The sequence below is a fragment of the Leishmania mexicana genome, chromosome 27 (genome assembly GCF_000234665.1).
Source record: "Leishmania mexicana MHOM/GT/2001/U1103 complete genome, chromosome 27".
Taxonomy (NCBI): domain Eukaryota; phylum Euglenozoa; class Kinetoplastea; order Trypanosomatida; family Trypanosomatidae; genus Leishmania; species Leishmania mexicana.
This window is the reverse complement of record NC_018331.1, coordinates 342,147-357,472: the sequence shown is the minus strand read 5'-3', so window position 1 is coordinate 357,472 and position 15,326 is coordinate 342,147. Positions and strand designations below refer to the sequence as shown.

General features: G+C 60.4%; 3 protein-coding genes and 1 pseudogene across 3 annotated transcripts, besides 1 other annotated feature; all 4 read right to left on the bottom strand.

Annotated features, from left to right (window-relative positions):
• Positions 1-15: 15 nt before the first annotated feature.
• On the bottom strand, positions 16-603 carry LMXM_27_0900 (conserved hypothetical protein; the record flags this gene model as incomplete). The annotated part of the gene is made up of 1 exon (XM_003876615.1): positions 16-603. The coding sequence occupies one exon, from the start codon at positions 601-603 to the stop codon at positions 16-18; it is 588 nt and encodes a 195-aa protein (XP_003876664.1).
• A 1,968-nt stretch (positions 604-2,571) lies between these two features.
• Positions 2,572-7,641, bottom strand: LMXM_27_0890 (putative phosphatidylinositol (3,5) kinase; the record flags this gene model as incomplete). Its single annotated transcript, XM_003876614.1, has 1 exon — positions 2,572-7,641. One exon carries the CDS (start codon positions 7,639-7,641, stop codon positions 2,572-2,574), a length of 5,070 nt encoding a protein of 1,689 aa, XP_003876663.1.
• A 2,370-nt stretch (positions 7,642-10,011) lies between these two features.
• LMXM_27_0880 (putative 2-oxoglutarate dehydrogenase subunit) lies at positions 10,012-13,032 on the bottom strand (the record flags this gene model as incomplete). Its single annotated transcript, XM_003876613.1, has 1 exon — positions 10,012-13,032. The coding sequence occupies one exon, from the start codon at positions 13,030-13,032 to the stop codon at positions 10,012-10,014; it is 3,021 nt and encodes a 1,006-aa protein (XP_003876662.1).
• Positions 13,033-14,418: 1,386 nt separating this feature from the next.
• On the bottom strand, positions 14,419-15,210 carry LMXM_27_0875 (annotated as a pseudogene).
• Positions 14,419-15,210: a sequence feature.
• Positions 15,211-15,326: the final 116 nt, after the last annotated feature.

Genomic DNA, 15,326 nt, shown 5'->3' with positions numbered 1-15,326 from the left:
AGCATCACAGAGGTTTTATAGCAGAAAGGCGAGGGTGAGGATGACCGCTATTAACAGGACAGAGGGCAGATGTGCCTTCAGGAAGCGGGCGAAGCTGATGTAGCGGCCGTGCCTCATCATCCCAATCGCGATGCTCACGATCCCCATGTGCTGCTTCTTCAGCTGCTGCTCGTTCATCGACGCCGCCACGAAAGAATGGCAGTTGTTTGTAAAAAAGTTGTACACCTCAGTCTGGCGGAAGTGGTTGATGGTGGACATGAGGGCTGCATCGTACGCGGCCACCTCACGTTTCACCGCCTCCTCCCTCTCTGCCGAGTTTTGGTGGTCGAGGTAGAAGGACGGGATGTAGTCGCGGGAGACGTCCCAGTACTTGACGGGGTTGCCGAACAGCATGCGGTCTTGCCCAATTCGGTACGCCCCTTGGAAGTCGTAGATGTGGCCCTGGCTGTCGCAGACGGCCGTGTGACCCACGAACGGCAGAATCCACGATAGGACCGGAATAGGCGACCAAATAATGCAGAACGGGTAGCGCTCACGCACTGGGTCGATGACAGGTGGGAGTTGCACTGGCGTGCCTGCCTTGACTTTTGTACGCGATTCCATTGGTGGATTGAATCGTGTCTCGTGATGGGAGCTCTTCAGTGCAGCGATACGGCAAACGAGTTGCTCAGGGCAAGAACAAAGACAACGGCGAGACCAGCGGGGGAGCTTCTGCGCGTGGGCGCACGTCTGTGAGGCAGAAGGGAAAAGATATATATATATAGATAAGAGGCAGCACGCGTCGACGAGTGGACGAGGCGGGGGGGGCGCGGGGAGGGAGAGGGAAACCCCGCTGTCGTGCAGAGCGCTGATGAAAGAGCTGCATCGAACACGCATGGAACACAAAGGAGTGGCAACAGCGATAGTGGGGGAGAGAGGTCGAGGGACAAGGAGGCTCAACGGCTCCTCACGAGTAGCATGGAGGGGCTCACGTGGACAGCGGAGGAGGCAGTGCCTTGAACTCTGTCAAAGAGGGCCCGAATCACCTTGCGCAGTTCCGTGTGGTGTGCCGTGCAACAAGTTGGCACCAGCGGTCATGCGTGGAGGCGGTGCGGTTCACGGACAGGGGTTCGCACACCAACGCGCGAAACCGAGGGGAGGAGGAGACGCCTACCGACGACACGTGAGCATACGAATTGAGGAGATGCACACCGAGTATCCCATCAAAGAAAAAGAGAGAGCTGTAGGCGCACCGCCAGACGAAAAAAAAAAACGCCGTCGCGACGTGGCAGACGAGCAACACAGGCATGGCCTTGAACATGAGCGCGCAGCAGCAGCAGCACACACAGACACACACACACATACACATACACCGCCTCATTGTACACACAGCCTCGCGTGCGTGCTACGAGGAAGCAAGCGAGTGCTAGGAGGATGTATACATGTCAACGACTAGCGTCACAAGGAGCAGGAGCCGCCGAAGATTGCCATGCACACACCCCACACGCAGTTGCTCGTAGCACCTACGCGACGTGCCCCCCTCCTGTTGCGCGTTGAGCGCGGTGGCAAGGAAGATGTAGGAATCGTTTGTGAGGCGCCGATACACCCGATGCTGTGCAACATGAGTGGCTACCTCAAGAGCGGTGTGGTACCCCTCGACTTCGCACTGCGCCGCATCGGCGTCAATGGGTCGGTTCTGGACGGCGTCTTCGTAGAGCGACGGGACACCCACGTGTGAGAGAACCGAGTACTTGACCGGGTTAGCACACATGATGTCGACCCCCTCCTCCATCTTGAAGGTGTCTTGGAAGTCGTGGATACGGCCTTGGCTGCCACAGATGCCACACTGTGCCCCATATCAACGACACCTCACGAAACACGACGAAGAGAGAGAGGCCTCCAGACCACACAAAAAGGGGGGGGTGCATCCGCCTGCAATCGATGGCCAGGGAGAAGAGGGTGGGGGAGGCGAGCGGTGGAGGTGGGCGTGCATGGCTCAGCTGATTCCATCGGCGTCAGAAACCAAAATGGGAACCGTATCGGTGGCGCAGACAGACACGTACCTCACGCACACCCAGGAGAGAAACGAAGCAGGAAAGGACGCATGCCGTCGACGAAGCAGGTGGAAGACAGGCGGCGAGACCAGCGGTGGGGAGGGGTGGCGCGTGCAGGAGGCTAGCAGGATACCCACAAAAAACAACAACAACAGTAAGGAGCAGAAAGCAGGAGGTGACGCCGCCACTGAAGCGAAGAAGGGGTTCGAAGCGCAACAGCATTGACAGTGTCCCGTACTTTCATGGACCTGTTGAAGAGGGGGTGGGGGTGGGGGAATGGTACTCACCACGCGCCAGCGGTAGGGCAGGACACGTATGTATGTCCCCCCTCCCACTGCGTCCATGACGTCGAGATACTCTTTCATGTGGTGCTTTAAGCAAGACATCAGAGAAAAGCAGAGGTTGAAGCAGCAGCGAGGAGGTACATCGCTGCTGCTGCTGGTGGTGGTGGTGGGGGGCGTCAACTCCCACATACACACACACATACGGAGATGCATAAATCGCCCCGTCCCCTCCCCTGGCCTACTTCTTTGGTGTCTCACTGGACAGAGGTGGGGAGGTGGGGCCTCTTTTCGACCACACCGCTTTCACGGTACTCCTTCAGCTGCCGCACACTGGTAAGCGGGTACAGCCGATCTGGGACGCCGTTGAAGTAGCCATCCATCCAGAGCATAAACCGCGCTGCGTAGCTTGCTGGATCGATGATGGTTGGGTCGCGGCGGGTGTAGCCGAGCATTGTGTCTAGGCTGGACTTCATCTTCGACTCCAGCACCTTAACGGAGGAGTACGGGTGCAGAAAGTCGATCATGCCCACGCACACGCTGCCGTCGCCGACGGAGACCATGAGCGAGTAGTCCATGATGCCGCAGTCCGCCAGCAGCGCGGTGTCGCGGGAGAGGTGGTCCATCAAGAGACACTTCGCCTCCGGCGTGCAAAAGAAGAAGTCGCCCAGCCGTAGACGCTCTTGAACAAGGTCGACATCAAGGCGCACCGCAGCCGTCTGCTCTGTTGTGCGGTTGCGCTGGCTACCCTTTAGGTCCCACTTCTCTCGCACTGGGCGCTGAAAAAGAAGCTGCTCGGCCACCATGAAGCAGTGCGTTCCGTCCGTAAGGAGGCTCCACAGCGGCGGTGTGGCATCGCCAAGCCCTGCGCCGGAGGACGTGGTGGGCGACGCCGAAGCTCTGCTGCGCGAACCTTGCACGTGAACGGCGTAGAGGCCCATTATCTTTCCCAGCGTTGACTGCGCCTCAAACAGGTGCGCACAGGTCTCACCGTCAGACGACTGCTGCTGCCGCTGCAACGACGTGTAGTGCTCTTCCATCCTTGCAAAGTAGCGGGGTGCCCACTCTCGGAAGTGGCGCAGCTCCGTTGGCTTCACGGACTTGATGAGAAGGCGTCCGTCCTGCGTAACGAAGAATTTCGAATGCGACTTGCCGCCGTCGGTGCTAAAGGGCCGACACCGCCCCAGCGCCGCACAAATGTCGAAGGGAGCGCCGTCCGTGTAGAGCACGTGAAGGGCTGCAAAGCTGAGGGGGAAGAGGACGTCCACGGTGATGGTGGGCTCCGCGTTGCCGGTGCCACCACCGATCATGCTTCCCACACCAGCGGCACTGCTGAGTGTCGCCACCGCCCCACCTGCGAGTCCGGCAGGTGCGCCGACGCCGAGGTGCACCACCGACTGATACCCAGAGAGCGTGCACTTTAGCGACGTGGGCCATGCCGCATCGGATCTGACGCCTTGGCGAAGCACCCCGAGCGCCTCTGCTGGTGACAGCTGGCTTACCATCGACAGCAGCGGCGGCGGTCCCGATCGCGTGGCCGAGCGCATGTCCAGCGATGATGCAGTGGGTGCGCCTTCCACAGCAAAGGCGGTATGGGGTGTGACGGATGCCGCCGCTGCTGCTTCGCTGTCGACAGGCTTGCTCAGCTCAAACGCCGTGACAGCAGCTGCGCCCTTTGTGGTCGTTGGTGTGCAGGGCATGCTGGGCGGAAGGGGCCGATAGAGCTGAAGCAGAGCTGCGGCAAGGATGCTCGAAGGCTCAGCCAGGCGAATCCACTGCGCGCGCTCCTTGTGATACAAGCACCCGTCCAGCTGGCGAAGGCAGGAAGGGTATTCAGGCGCGGTAGTCGCGGCAGCGTCTGTGGGGGTAGTGGCGGCACTCTTTGTGGTGGCCCGCCGCTGCGCGACGTGCCAGCCGCGATACGCGGCCAGCAGAGTGGGAAGCAGGTGACTGCGGATATTGGCAAGAAGAAGAACCACATCCGGATGTCCACGCTGGCGTGCATCTTGAAGGACTGAAAGCGCGTGCTGTACGTCTTCCGACAGCTGGCGCAAGTCCCTCGTGGAACGCTCCAGGGTGGGCATCGACGACGGCCTGGCGGCGGTGGCTGCCTTTCCTTCCGCGTCCTCTGGAACGTTTGCAGTATTTGCCGGGAGCGCTGCACCCGGCGCACCTGCCTTGGCGTTCTCCAGCTGCTCCATCCGATCCAAGGAGGTGCGGGTCACCTGGTGCAGCTCGGCGAGAAGACTCTCCATTTCCTCGGCTTCGTCTTGGGCGTAGAGACAATCGACGATGGTCATCGCATCCTTCTCAGAGGAACCCTCCGTCTGTGGCGTAGGAGCGGTGCGCGGCATCAGGGTTCGCGGGTACTCGATGCGAGACAGAGGCACTGCCTCCACCAGGAATGTCACGGCGTTGGCGTAGCCGGAGACATTGGTAGAACTGGGTTGCTGCTGCTGCGCAGCCGTCCCTAAGGAATGGAACTGGAAATGCAACTGCAGACTCGGCTGCGCCGATTGCCTCGAGAGCGCGGGTATCCAGCCGTACAGCACCCACTCCAGGAAGGCGGCGGTGGAGAGGTTGAGGAGATGCGGCTCGCAGACCTCCACCATGGCGTCGACCGGGGCGGCAGCCACGGCCGCTGCATCCGCTGCCGCTTCCTTTGCATCCTCGTCCACCACGCGGATTCGAAGAGAAAAGTGTCCCTTCAGATGCGCAACGAAGGCGGCTAATGCATACGCATCCAGCGGCTTCGTCGCGGCCACCGCCCTCGCAGCGCTCTGCCGCGATGTAACCTTGTGAAACGCCAGCATCTGCGCAGCAACCAAGACACCGGCGAGACCGCTCTCCGTGAGTATGGCCGCTGCAGAGGGGAGAGGTGCACTGGTCGACGTGGTCACCTTCACTCGATGCACGCCGTGTAAGTAGAGCACCTGCGACTCCTTCCCAGCGCAGCGGCTCACCAGAAAGTGGAAGAGGCTCTCGTCTCCGGCGCCATAGAAGGTCAAGGCAGATTTCTGCTGCACCACCGCGTAGGCGTTCGCCGCTGGTGCCTCAGCGCGTCCGAGAGGCGGGCTCAGCAGCGGAGCGCTGGGCGACGCTGATGCAGCGCCGCTGGCAGTTAAGTCGAGGTGTGAGCCACCTTGGAAAAGGATGAGCGAGCCGCGAGAGGCACCGGGCTCGAGGGACAGGTCGGTGCTCCGCGACTTGGTCAGCGTGCTCGCGACGGCACTTCCACCACCACCGCCGCCTCCCCCCTCGAACAGCTCATCCATGTGCACAATGTTCACCACGATATTGTCCTTCAGAGTGGAGAGCGCAGCGGGATTCGCGGCGTCGCGGCACGCGGACTGCACCGACGACGGGAAGTGGCATCCGAGATTCATGGTGATGGCGGCGGCGGCGGCGGCTTCCTCTGCGGTCGGCGCGGCACCACTGACGGAAACAGGCAAGCCTTTGCGAACAAGTGCAGCGGCACCGTGTGCCTGCAGAGCCAGATGATAGGCAACGGCAACTGCCTCCCTTACCACCTTTTCCATTGCCTCCCACTGCCGCTCACTGTTGCTGCTGTCGTGCGCAACGACACCCCCGCTTGGACAAGCGCCGCGGAGGACGAGGGTGTGATACGTCAGCGCGTCGAAGCCGCGGAAGCCGCAGCAGTGCACTTCCTCTGCCAACTCGAGCACCTCGAAGCGGGTGCAGTGACCCAGCGGCGCGGTGGTGGCCAAGTCGCCAACTCCAACGTACTGAAGGTCAGCGATGATGTCAGCACGCAAGCACCATGACAGCTGGACGAGAAAGTCACGCCCAACGTCCAGCACGAGGCGCATCTGGCCCTCCTCCTCGATGCGTGCGCGCAGGTAATGGTGCATGCCACCTTCGACAACAATCACATCGGGGTGCCACATCACCAGCCGCTGGAACAACTTGTCCAGGTAGCCGCTGTAAGAGCGTACATAGTCAACGAGGTCTTCGGTCGGCTGCACTGGGTAGGAGAGATGCCCCGCGAGCAGCAGCACGCGCGGATGGTCGCACGGACTCATGACTCGTTTCGAAGGAAGACGTCGACGGTTCACTAGGCCCGGGTACACGATACACTGTGCCGGCTGCGCGGGGTCCAGGATGAAAAAGCTGGACAAGTGATCAACAATGCTGGCGTCGAGGGCGACAGCGGTATGCCTTACGATGTGCCAGGCGACATCAGCGACGTGGCACCACAGTGACGATTTGCCAAGGTTAGGGAAGGAAGATTGAAGCGTGTGCTGAATACGCGCCTTGAAGTGGGCCGTGCATGCAGCGCCGAAGTCGTTCAGGAATCCGCGCAGCGGCGCCGGAGCGTGGGCAACAGGAATGACCGCTGCGCTCCCCATCACGCCACCATTGGGGTCCGATGGTGACTGCGTCACATCTTCTTCTAGGAAGAAGTGCGCGTGAAAGTCGGCGGGGCCGCTCAGCGTCCGCACAAGTGCTGCCACCCTCTCCAAGGTGGATGCGCATGGGCTTGTCCGCTGCACCGGGAAGGTGCGCGCTTCCTTGTTGATCAGAGCCTCCTGATGAGCTGTCCACCACTGCGTCAAGACCGACGGTGGTGGACGCCGAACGCGGCCGATGGAGTATGTGACCTCGCGCTCCTCGGCTGTCTCCGCATGTATTGCTGTGCTGTCCAACGACTGGGGGGCCACCATGTAAGGGGAGTCTTCGACTTCCCACTGAAGCGCCGCTTCAAAGGATGGCGGGGTACGCTGTGGGGCGGGCAATTGCGCCTCTTCTGGATGACTCCTCTCGCTAAGTCGCATTGGCGTGTTCAGCTTCGATAGCGGCGGGCACGGTAGTGACACACTCCGCATAAGCGGCGACGCCATCTTCGGCCGCAATAAGGTGGCACTGCTGACTGTGAGCGAAGAGGGTTCAAACTCGTCGTGCGGCACAGAGGCTTCTCGCGCAGCATTTTCTGCAACGGTGGCAGCGCAGCGACAGCAAAGACGCATAGAAAGCTCCGCTGCTGCGACGGTAGCGCCCCCCGCAGCAGCGGTCCCGTCACGGCTACTGCCGACGACTTCCGTTTTCTCAGTAGTCTTCCGCGCTTGGGGTGACGTCGGCGTTCTAATCGGCGTAGTCGGCGACGACGAAAACCACTGGTAGACGCTGAAGACGATGTTCTGTGGTGTGGAGGTGGCCGTTGGTAGAGCGTTGAGGCACTCGTAGCAGAATACCTGACCACACCTACGGCAGTGGTGGCGACGGCGAAAGACCGTGAACTTCTTGGCACACCCGCGACATCGCAGTGCATACTTGTCCTCCACCCATAAAGAGCGATCTGTTGGCATCGTCGACTCACGGGAGAACAGGACGGGGGGGGGGCGACGGAGGAGAGATACACGGGAATACAGCGGTGGCTGCTGTGGTGTGGATGCTACCTATGCAGGTGTCCGAGTCGATCCTTTCAGATCGGAGAGAGAAAACACCAACGCACATAAACCCTGAAGGACAGGCAGCAGCGACGCTGCCAAAGAAATGCGTCTCGGCGGAGGAGAGGGGGATGCGTGTGTGTGTGTGTGTGTGTGTGGGGACACGGGAGTCTCAAGAGCCATCCATTGAGTGGCGCACCTGTCTGTGGACGATGAGAGCGCGCGATTGCGATAAGCTGCAAGTGAGCACTCAGCGGTGCGCATGCGGACGTCCACACCCTGCTCAAGTGGAGAAGAGAGAGAGTGACGGAGAGGAGAAGGAGGGGGCTCTCTTGCATGAATCGACGCCTATGAGAGCGTGGTCATCCAGAACACTTGTCCGCTACTCCTACGCTGACAGAGCAGGGGTGGGGTGCGGTGCGGCGTGGTGGGGCGACGAGGTTCCACGTCACTGTAGACATCGGCATTCAATTGGGCTGTAAAAAAAAAGAAGACATCGAGTAAGCATACGGCGGTGGGCGTGCTTGTGCATCCGGGCAGGGCAATGTTTTCCCCCGAGTGAGACACCGGGGATGGGGCGGGGAGAAGGGAGCACTATCCCTGGTGGCTGCTTGCCGTCACCACCCTTCTACATGCCTCTCTTTCTTCGGAACAGTGAGAGTTCTCTACAGTGCCATGTTCACCGGTTTGTGTGTGTGTAGAGAGAGAGTAGCCCAACACCTTGACCAACCGCCCGTCCATCCTCCACCGACGGCTTTCCATGTCTCGCTTGTGTTCTCGTTTTCTGTCGTCGAAAGCCTTCCTTATCGCGTTTTGTGCGTCGGCACTGTCACACCGCAGTCCACAGGCGTCTTCTGTAATTACGTGGGAGATAAAACACAAGAGTTGAGAGAGAAACACGGCCAAAGCGCAGATGGTGCACCACCACAAGAGCAATCACAGCCACAGCAATCTTCACCGCTCCCTTCCTCAGGTGCCCGCTCGAGCTGTCAGTTCTCTTCGTCCCCCTTTCTCTTCCGGCTTGAAGAGAGCTCACAGGGCCACGACGTTGCACTGTCATGTACGTCCATGTATGGGCCCGATAACACGTACGCGCAACATACTCGTCGAAGGAGGGGGAGCGAAGGATCCCCGAGGGAGGGGGGGGGGAGGCATCAAACAGCAACAAGAAAGCCCATAATGTAGTATCACCGTCCGAGATATCGCAGGGGGCGCACAACTCACTAAACGCTCAACTAATGAAATACGAGAGAGAGACGCTCGGCACGACATCGTTTTCACTTGAACCGTTCGAATATTACATGAGGAGGGAAGGAGAAGGGAGAGAGAAGGGCCTCACGCCGACCCGAGAGCCGAGAAGTAAGTTCGGCGAGGATCGTCGTGCGTGTTGGCGCGCGTAATCATGGCAGTTGTGTTGACACGGAGCGGGGTCCGGTCACACGGATTTTGCGACGAGGAGTTACAAGGGCACCGCCTGAAAAAAAACAAACGAAAAAAGGTCGCCCAGAGGATTTCGACGAGGATGGCGGAAGTAAACACCCGCGACATCACCGCATCGACCATCTGCTTACCTCCCTTTAAAGACGCACAACAGACTGAAACAACATCTCCAAAAACACGTGCACCTCGCCCAGCGCCCATGCGCCAAGCACGGCTCAGAGCGACGTAACGGCAAACGTAGGAAGCATGGTTTGTGTGGGTGTGCGTTGAAGGGCAGGGGGAGGGGGTGGGGTATAGGATAGGGGAACGGGTTCTGGCGGGGGGGGGCACTTTCCGCGTGTTGGCGCTGAAGCTGGAACCCACCCACACAGGCGCACACGAAAAAAAGAGCGAGGTCGACGTGCCCCCGGTGCCCTATCCCACACCCCTCCCCCTACCCTTCAACGAGAAAAGACAGAGACGAGGGCAGCCAACCAGACGGCATACAAGAACAACAAATTAACGCACTTACTCTCACACGCAGACGCACAGGATCGGTGGTGTGTGTGTGGGGAGGGGGTGGAGTGTGTACACCCACAAAGAAACGTAAAACCTGTCAACAGGCGAGGTGCCACACGTGATCAGGGAGAGAGAGAGGGGGAAGGGCGAGGGATGCAAACAACGAGCGCATGTGAAAGAGGTACTCAGAGGCATGGCGGAGTTGGCAGGGTGGTGGTGGGTGGTGGTGTGTGTGTGTTTGTGGGGGGGTTGGTGCCGGAAAGGGAGCAACGAGAGATGTCCACACCGAAGCCAAAGAGGGAACTTGCCAGTAAGATGAAGCGCCGTCAAGCGTGAGCGCTCTCACAGGCTTCATGCAAGGGTTTCCGCGATGAGCTTCTTCTCCTCCGCCACGTGCACGGAGCCATAGCCGGTGGACGGCGACGCTGCAGACGGGCGGCTCACGACGCTGATGCGCTTCTGCTGGAGACCAAGATGGTGCATCAGGCTGTTCATGCGGGGCCGCATGTGCGTCCACATGCCCATGTTCCGTGGCTCCTCCTGCAGCCACACAAACTCCGTGATGGGGTTACGCTGCGCGTACGTCTCCATCACATCCGCCACCTGCTCCCACGGGAACGGGGCCAGCTGCTCGACTGTGACGAGGACGACGTCGTCGTGCACGCCTGGCGTCTCCTTCTGCATGGCGGTCTTCGCATCATTCACAATGCTCTCAATTTGGCCAGAGCAGAACACGACCTTTCGCGCCACCGTGTCCTTTGCGCGCGCGGTATCAATGACCGCCTTGAAGCTGGTCCCCTGAGTCATGTCCGACAACCTTGATAGGTTCGGCGCACGCAGGCGCGCCTTCGAGAAGAAATTGATGAGCGGCTTTGCAAACTCGCGGAGTCCTTGGCGGCGCAGAAGATGGAAGTAGTTGGCCGGAGTGCTCGGGTAGGTCACCTGCCAGTTGTGGCGACGGATGCGGATTTCGAGCGCCTGGTCGTTAGGGAAGTGGCGAAAGTCCGATGGCACTCGGTCGCCGTCGTCGCTCAGCTGCAGGAAGCGTTCCACGCGAGCGGAGCTGTGCTCCGGACCGGCGCCCGAGTAGCCGTGCGGCAGCGACAGGATTAGGCTACTGTGCTCATTCCACTTTTCCTCGCAGCAGCTGAGGAACTGGTCGAAGATCACCTGTGCACCGTTGGCGAAGTCGCCGAACTGGGCCTCCCACATAGTGATGGAGCGGGTGTTCTCCATGTTGTACCCCATCTCGAAACCGCAGACGCCGAGTTCGGAGAGGGAGCTGTTGGAGATGGTGATGAGCGCCTGCGAAGACGACAACATCTTCACCGGGAAGTACTTCAGGTTCGTCTTCATGTCCGTAATGCCGGCGTGGCGCTGGGTGAAGGTGCCGCGCTCGACATCCTCGCCAGTCAGCCGGATCGGCACCCCTTGCATCGAGAGCGTCGCCAGCGCCATGAGCTCTGCTTGACACCACTCGATTGCGTCCCCCTGCTCCGTGCCCTTCTTGCGCGCCGCGTACGTCCGCTCCACGACCGGGTGTGGCTTCTGCATCTCCTTCGGGATCGACGCCAGACGCACGCCGGCCTCGCGTAGCGTCTGAGTCTCGACGCCGGTGTCCACCGCCGAAACCGGCGGCGGTATACGTGTGGCAGCGATCTTCGCATACGACAAATCGGCCGAGGTGTTCTCGCTCTCGGGGTCAAACACGGGCATGACCTTCACGAAGTTCTGCGCGCTGTTCATGCGGTCGTACGCCTGGCGCAGGACGCCCTCCCAATCCTTGTCCTTCGCTTTGGCCTCCTCTGCTGTCAGCACGCCGTCCTTGATGAGAGTTTTGGTGTAGATGTCTACGACGCTGGGGTGCTGGCGAATCTGGTTGTAGAGCTTCGGCTGGGTAAAGTCGGGCAGGTCGGTCTCGTTGTGTCCGTAGCGTCGGTAGCAGACGAGGTCGATGATGATGTCGTGGTGGAACTGCTGGCGGAAGCGTGCGGCAATCTTGGCCGCCTTCACGCACGCGTCCACGTCGTCGCCGTTGACGTGCATCACTGGGGCGTTGTTCACCTTTGACAGGTCGGTGCAGTAGGCGCTGGCGCGCGAGTCCTTCGGGTTGGTGGTGAAGCCGATCTGGTTGTTGATGACCAAATGCAGCGTGCCACCGACGTGGAAGTTTTCTAGCTCGCAGAAGCCCATCGTCTCGTAGCACGACCCTTGGCCGGCGAATGCGGAGTCGCCGTGGATGAGGATCGGCAGCACCGCCGTGCACTCCACGTCGTTCGTGTAGAGTTGCCGCGCACGGGCCTTACCCAGCACCAGCGGGTTTACGGCTTCGAGATGGGACGGGTTCGGCAGCAGGTCCAGCTCGATGGACTTGTTGTTTGGCAGTTTCACGTGCTTGCGCTTGCCGAGATGGTACTCGACGTCGCCGGTGAGGTGGGCATCCTCGATCGCCACACGACCTTCGAACTCGTTGAGGATGGCGCGTAGGGACTTGTGCAGCACGTTCGCCAGGACGTTCAGGCGGCCACGGTGTGCCATGCCGATGATCGCGCTCTGCACGCCGAGGTCGCTCGATGTGAGGATGGCTGCCTTCAAGGCCGGAATGAGCGCCTCGCCGCCGTCGAGGCCGAAGCGATGCTTTGTGGCGTACTTCAACTGCAGAAACTTCTCGAAGCCACAGGCCTTTACGACATCGTTGTAGTAAAGCCTACGCTCCTCGGCTGGCAAGGGCTGCAGGGAGTCCGTGACTTCCTGTCGGAACCAGTTGCGCAGCTCGAAGAAGCCTGACGACATGAACTCGAACCCGATCGGTCCACAGTAGAGCCGGCGGAGTTGATTGATAATCTGCTGCAGCGTCATGGCAGTGCCACCGCTGACGAAGGTCGCCTCGTGGCTGGCACCAAAGGTGACGTTGAAGACATGCGACAGATCATCCTTGGTGAAGCCGAACTCCTCCGGCGCCAGTGTGCGAGATCCGAGGATACAATTATCGGCGTGGTAGCCGCTGAGCGGGTCGACGTTCGCCATATGGTGGCCAAACCGTTCGTATTCGCGGATCATCCACGAAAGGCGCATATTGTCGTGGCGCTGCTTTTCCGACAATGCCTTGGCGTCTGTCGGGCGGCTGAAGGTCGCCACGACCGGAGAATCGTCACTTCCGGAACGAATCGCCTCTAGCACGGGCACCCAGCTGGGATCGACAAGAGCGCTGTCGGCCTCGTACTGTCGCATGAGATCCTCCACATAGTGCTGGTTCTCGGCGTTGACGAGCTGGTCATATGGGTTCGGTTTGCGGATCGTGCGGGCGTCCGTATAGCTGCGCATCGCCGACGCGCGGACGGCGACGACACCACTCAATGCGCGGCGCATCATTTTGTTTCGTTAGATTGCGAGAACGCACGGATCTGTAAGGAGGAATCGACGGACGACAGGGGAAAACCAGCAGGGTTATATGCGACTCGAGAAAACACAGGAGAGTGCCAAGTAGAGGCACCTGACGGGTGCGGGAGACAGCGATGCACCTTCTACACAACAGGCGGCTGCAAAGCTGACGAGCGTCAGCAGCGGGCTACCTCGTGAACGAGCGATTCTCGACAGGAAAAACCGACTCCCACCCTGTCGTTGTGAGCGTCTGCCGACAGTGGGGGGGGGGAACCTTTGGAGGAATACGGCGGTAATCGTCGAGGAGGTGTCGTGCGCCTTGGCTGGGGAGTTCACTAAAGAAGATAAGGACAGGTGGTCTGGCCCCCGTGCCGGCTGTGCTACTGTAGGTGCGTCTCCGTGTGGGTGCGGGCGTCTGTGTGTGTGTATGGCACTCTGAGGAAAGGGGGCACTTGGTGAACCACCACACGCGATCGAGGGAGGGGCAAAACTCAAAAAAAAACTAAGCATCACAGACGCACAGAGAGAGAGGGAGGGAGAGAGGCGGCATGCATGCAGTGGGCCACATTACAGAGGGAGAGGGAGAGGAGGGGCACGGGATGGGGGGGGGGCACGATGGCAAACAGAAAGTAGTGTGTCGAGGAGGTGTGGGTGGTGCAGCAACCATGTGACGATACGCACAGCGTTTTCCGCTTTTGTTTCGGCGTGTGTCCATTGCTCTGCCGTGCAGCACGAGCTGCACGCCACTCCACCCCAGCCGGGCCCCGTCGCACAGGCGCACATGGCCTGGCGCGAAGCAGCCCTGGGCACACGCGGTACAGCGTTGCGCCGACCCAGTCATCTCGGTGCGGCCTCCGTCCAAAGCTCGACACAGACACACCCATTGCGCCGGTCCCCACGTGCCGCACCCTCCTCGAGAGTGGCGCAGGCCCCCTGCACCAGTGGGCAGAGTGAGGGGCCGGGGAGGGGGTGGGTGAGATGTGTTCGAGTCACGCTGGCACTCTGTCCCCATCATGTGGACGGCACAATGGTGTCCGCAGTCGCAGGCCGCTCCGACGCCACGCCGTCCACAACCTCACCAGCGACATCAGCAGCGATACATCGCTCTGACCTCCCCTACGTCGTTGGTGCTGGGCCCTGCGACACCACCCGAGGCGGCTGGGGCACTTGACAGGGGTTGGGGGTGGGGGAGGGCTGGCTCACTTTCCACCACACACAAACACACACACAGAGTGCAGGGTGTGTGCCGGGGCCCGCGACATCACGCACTGAGGGGTGCCGCTGCTCCCCCCCCGTCGTCGTTAGGGAGCGCAAAAGCAAGAAAACCAAAGCAGACATGGAGGCCACACCGTCTCGGTGTATTAGCTTCTCGTGAAGTCACTGATGCCACAAATACAAGTCAGTTTGACCGAAAGACGTCCTGGGCGGACGGCCTCCCCCGTTCCCACACACACGCACCCACCAAGGAGAAAAAAGGAGAGACACCCGTGCTTCCTTCATGAGCTTCTGACCCTGAATGGAAGCGCCAAACATCGCTCCTGTGGGTGCGTGCTCCCCCCCGTGTGCCTTCGACGCAGAGGAGGGAAGGGTGTGTCGGCGCCACAAGACAGCCAGCGCCGCCTCTTCCCCTTCTTGGGCAAGAAGACGCCATTCCTCACGGTGAGGCCACCACACCCGAATCTTCTTCCTAAAGAGATCGTGGAGCGCTTCGGAAGACCAGCGTGTGATGTGCATCGTCACGTCATCTGTCGGGTCGCCACCAATGCGTACCACTTGCGCAAGCGCCACTGAGGATTTCTCCAGAAACGACATGTACGTGAAGCACGGCTCTGAGCGGCGCGTACGCTTGAAGATGGCGAGGGCGTTCATCTCCGACGGCACAGTGGCACGAGCGATACCGCGGAGCTCGATGCGGGCGGACACCTAAGTGACGTCATCAGCCGTGCCACCCTTGCCTTCGGTGCAGCAGCTCTCGCACTCTTGCCGAAGCTCGTCGTTTTGCGTCACAATGAACAGCTTGGCGCACATCCGGCAGCGTACTGTGTCCTTCTCGAACCCAAGACCAAGGCAATCCGCAGCCGTCGCTGGCGCTGACATAGATGGAAGTGCGATAGCAACGCTCAGTAGAGCTGCTGCCAGGCACACCAGCACAAGCTTTGTAACGCGCATTCCAAAGAAAAAAAATTGCCGATGCGTGCGAGGACGCAAACGATGTAGCGAGCTGCGCGCGAGGAAGCGCAGAGTGAGCACTGTGGACTTGTCAGGGTGAAGTAGCAGAGTAGTCG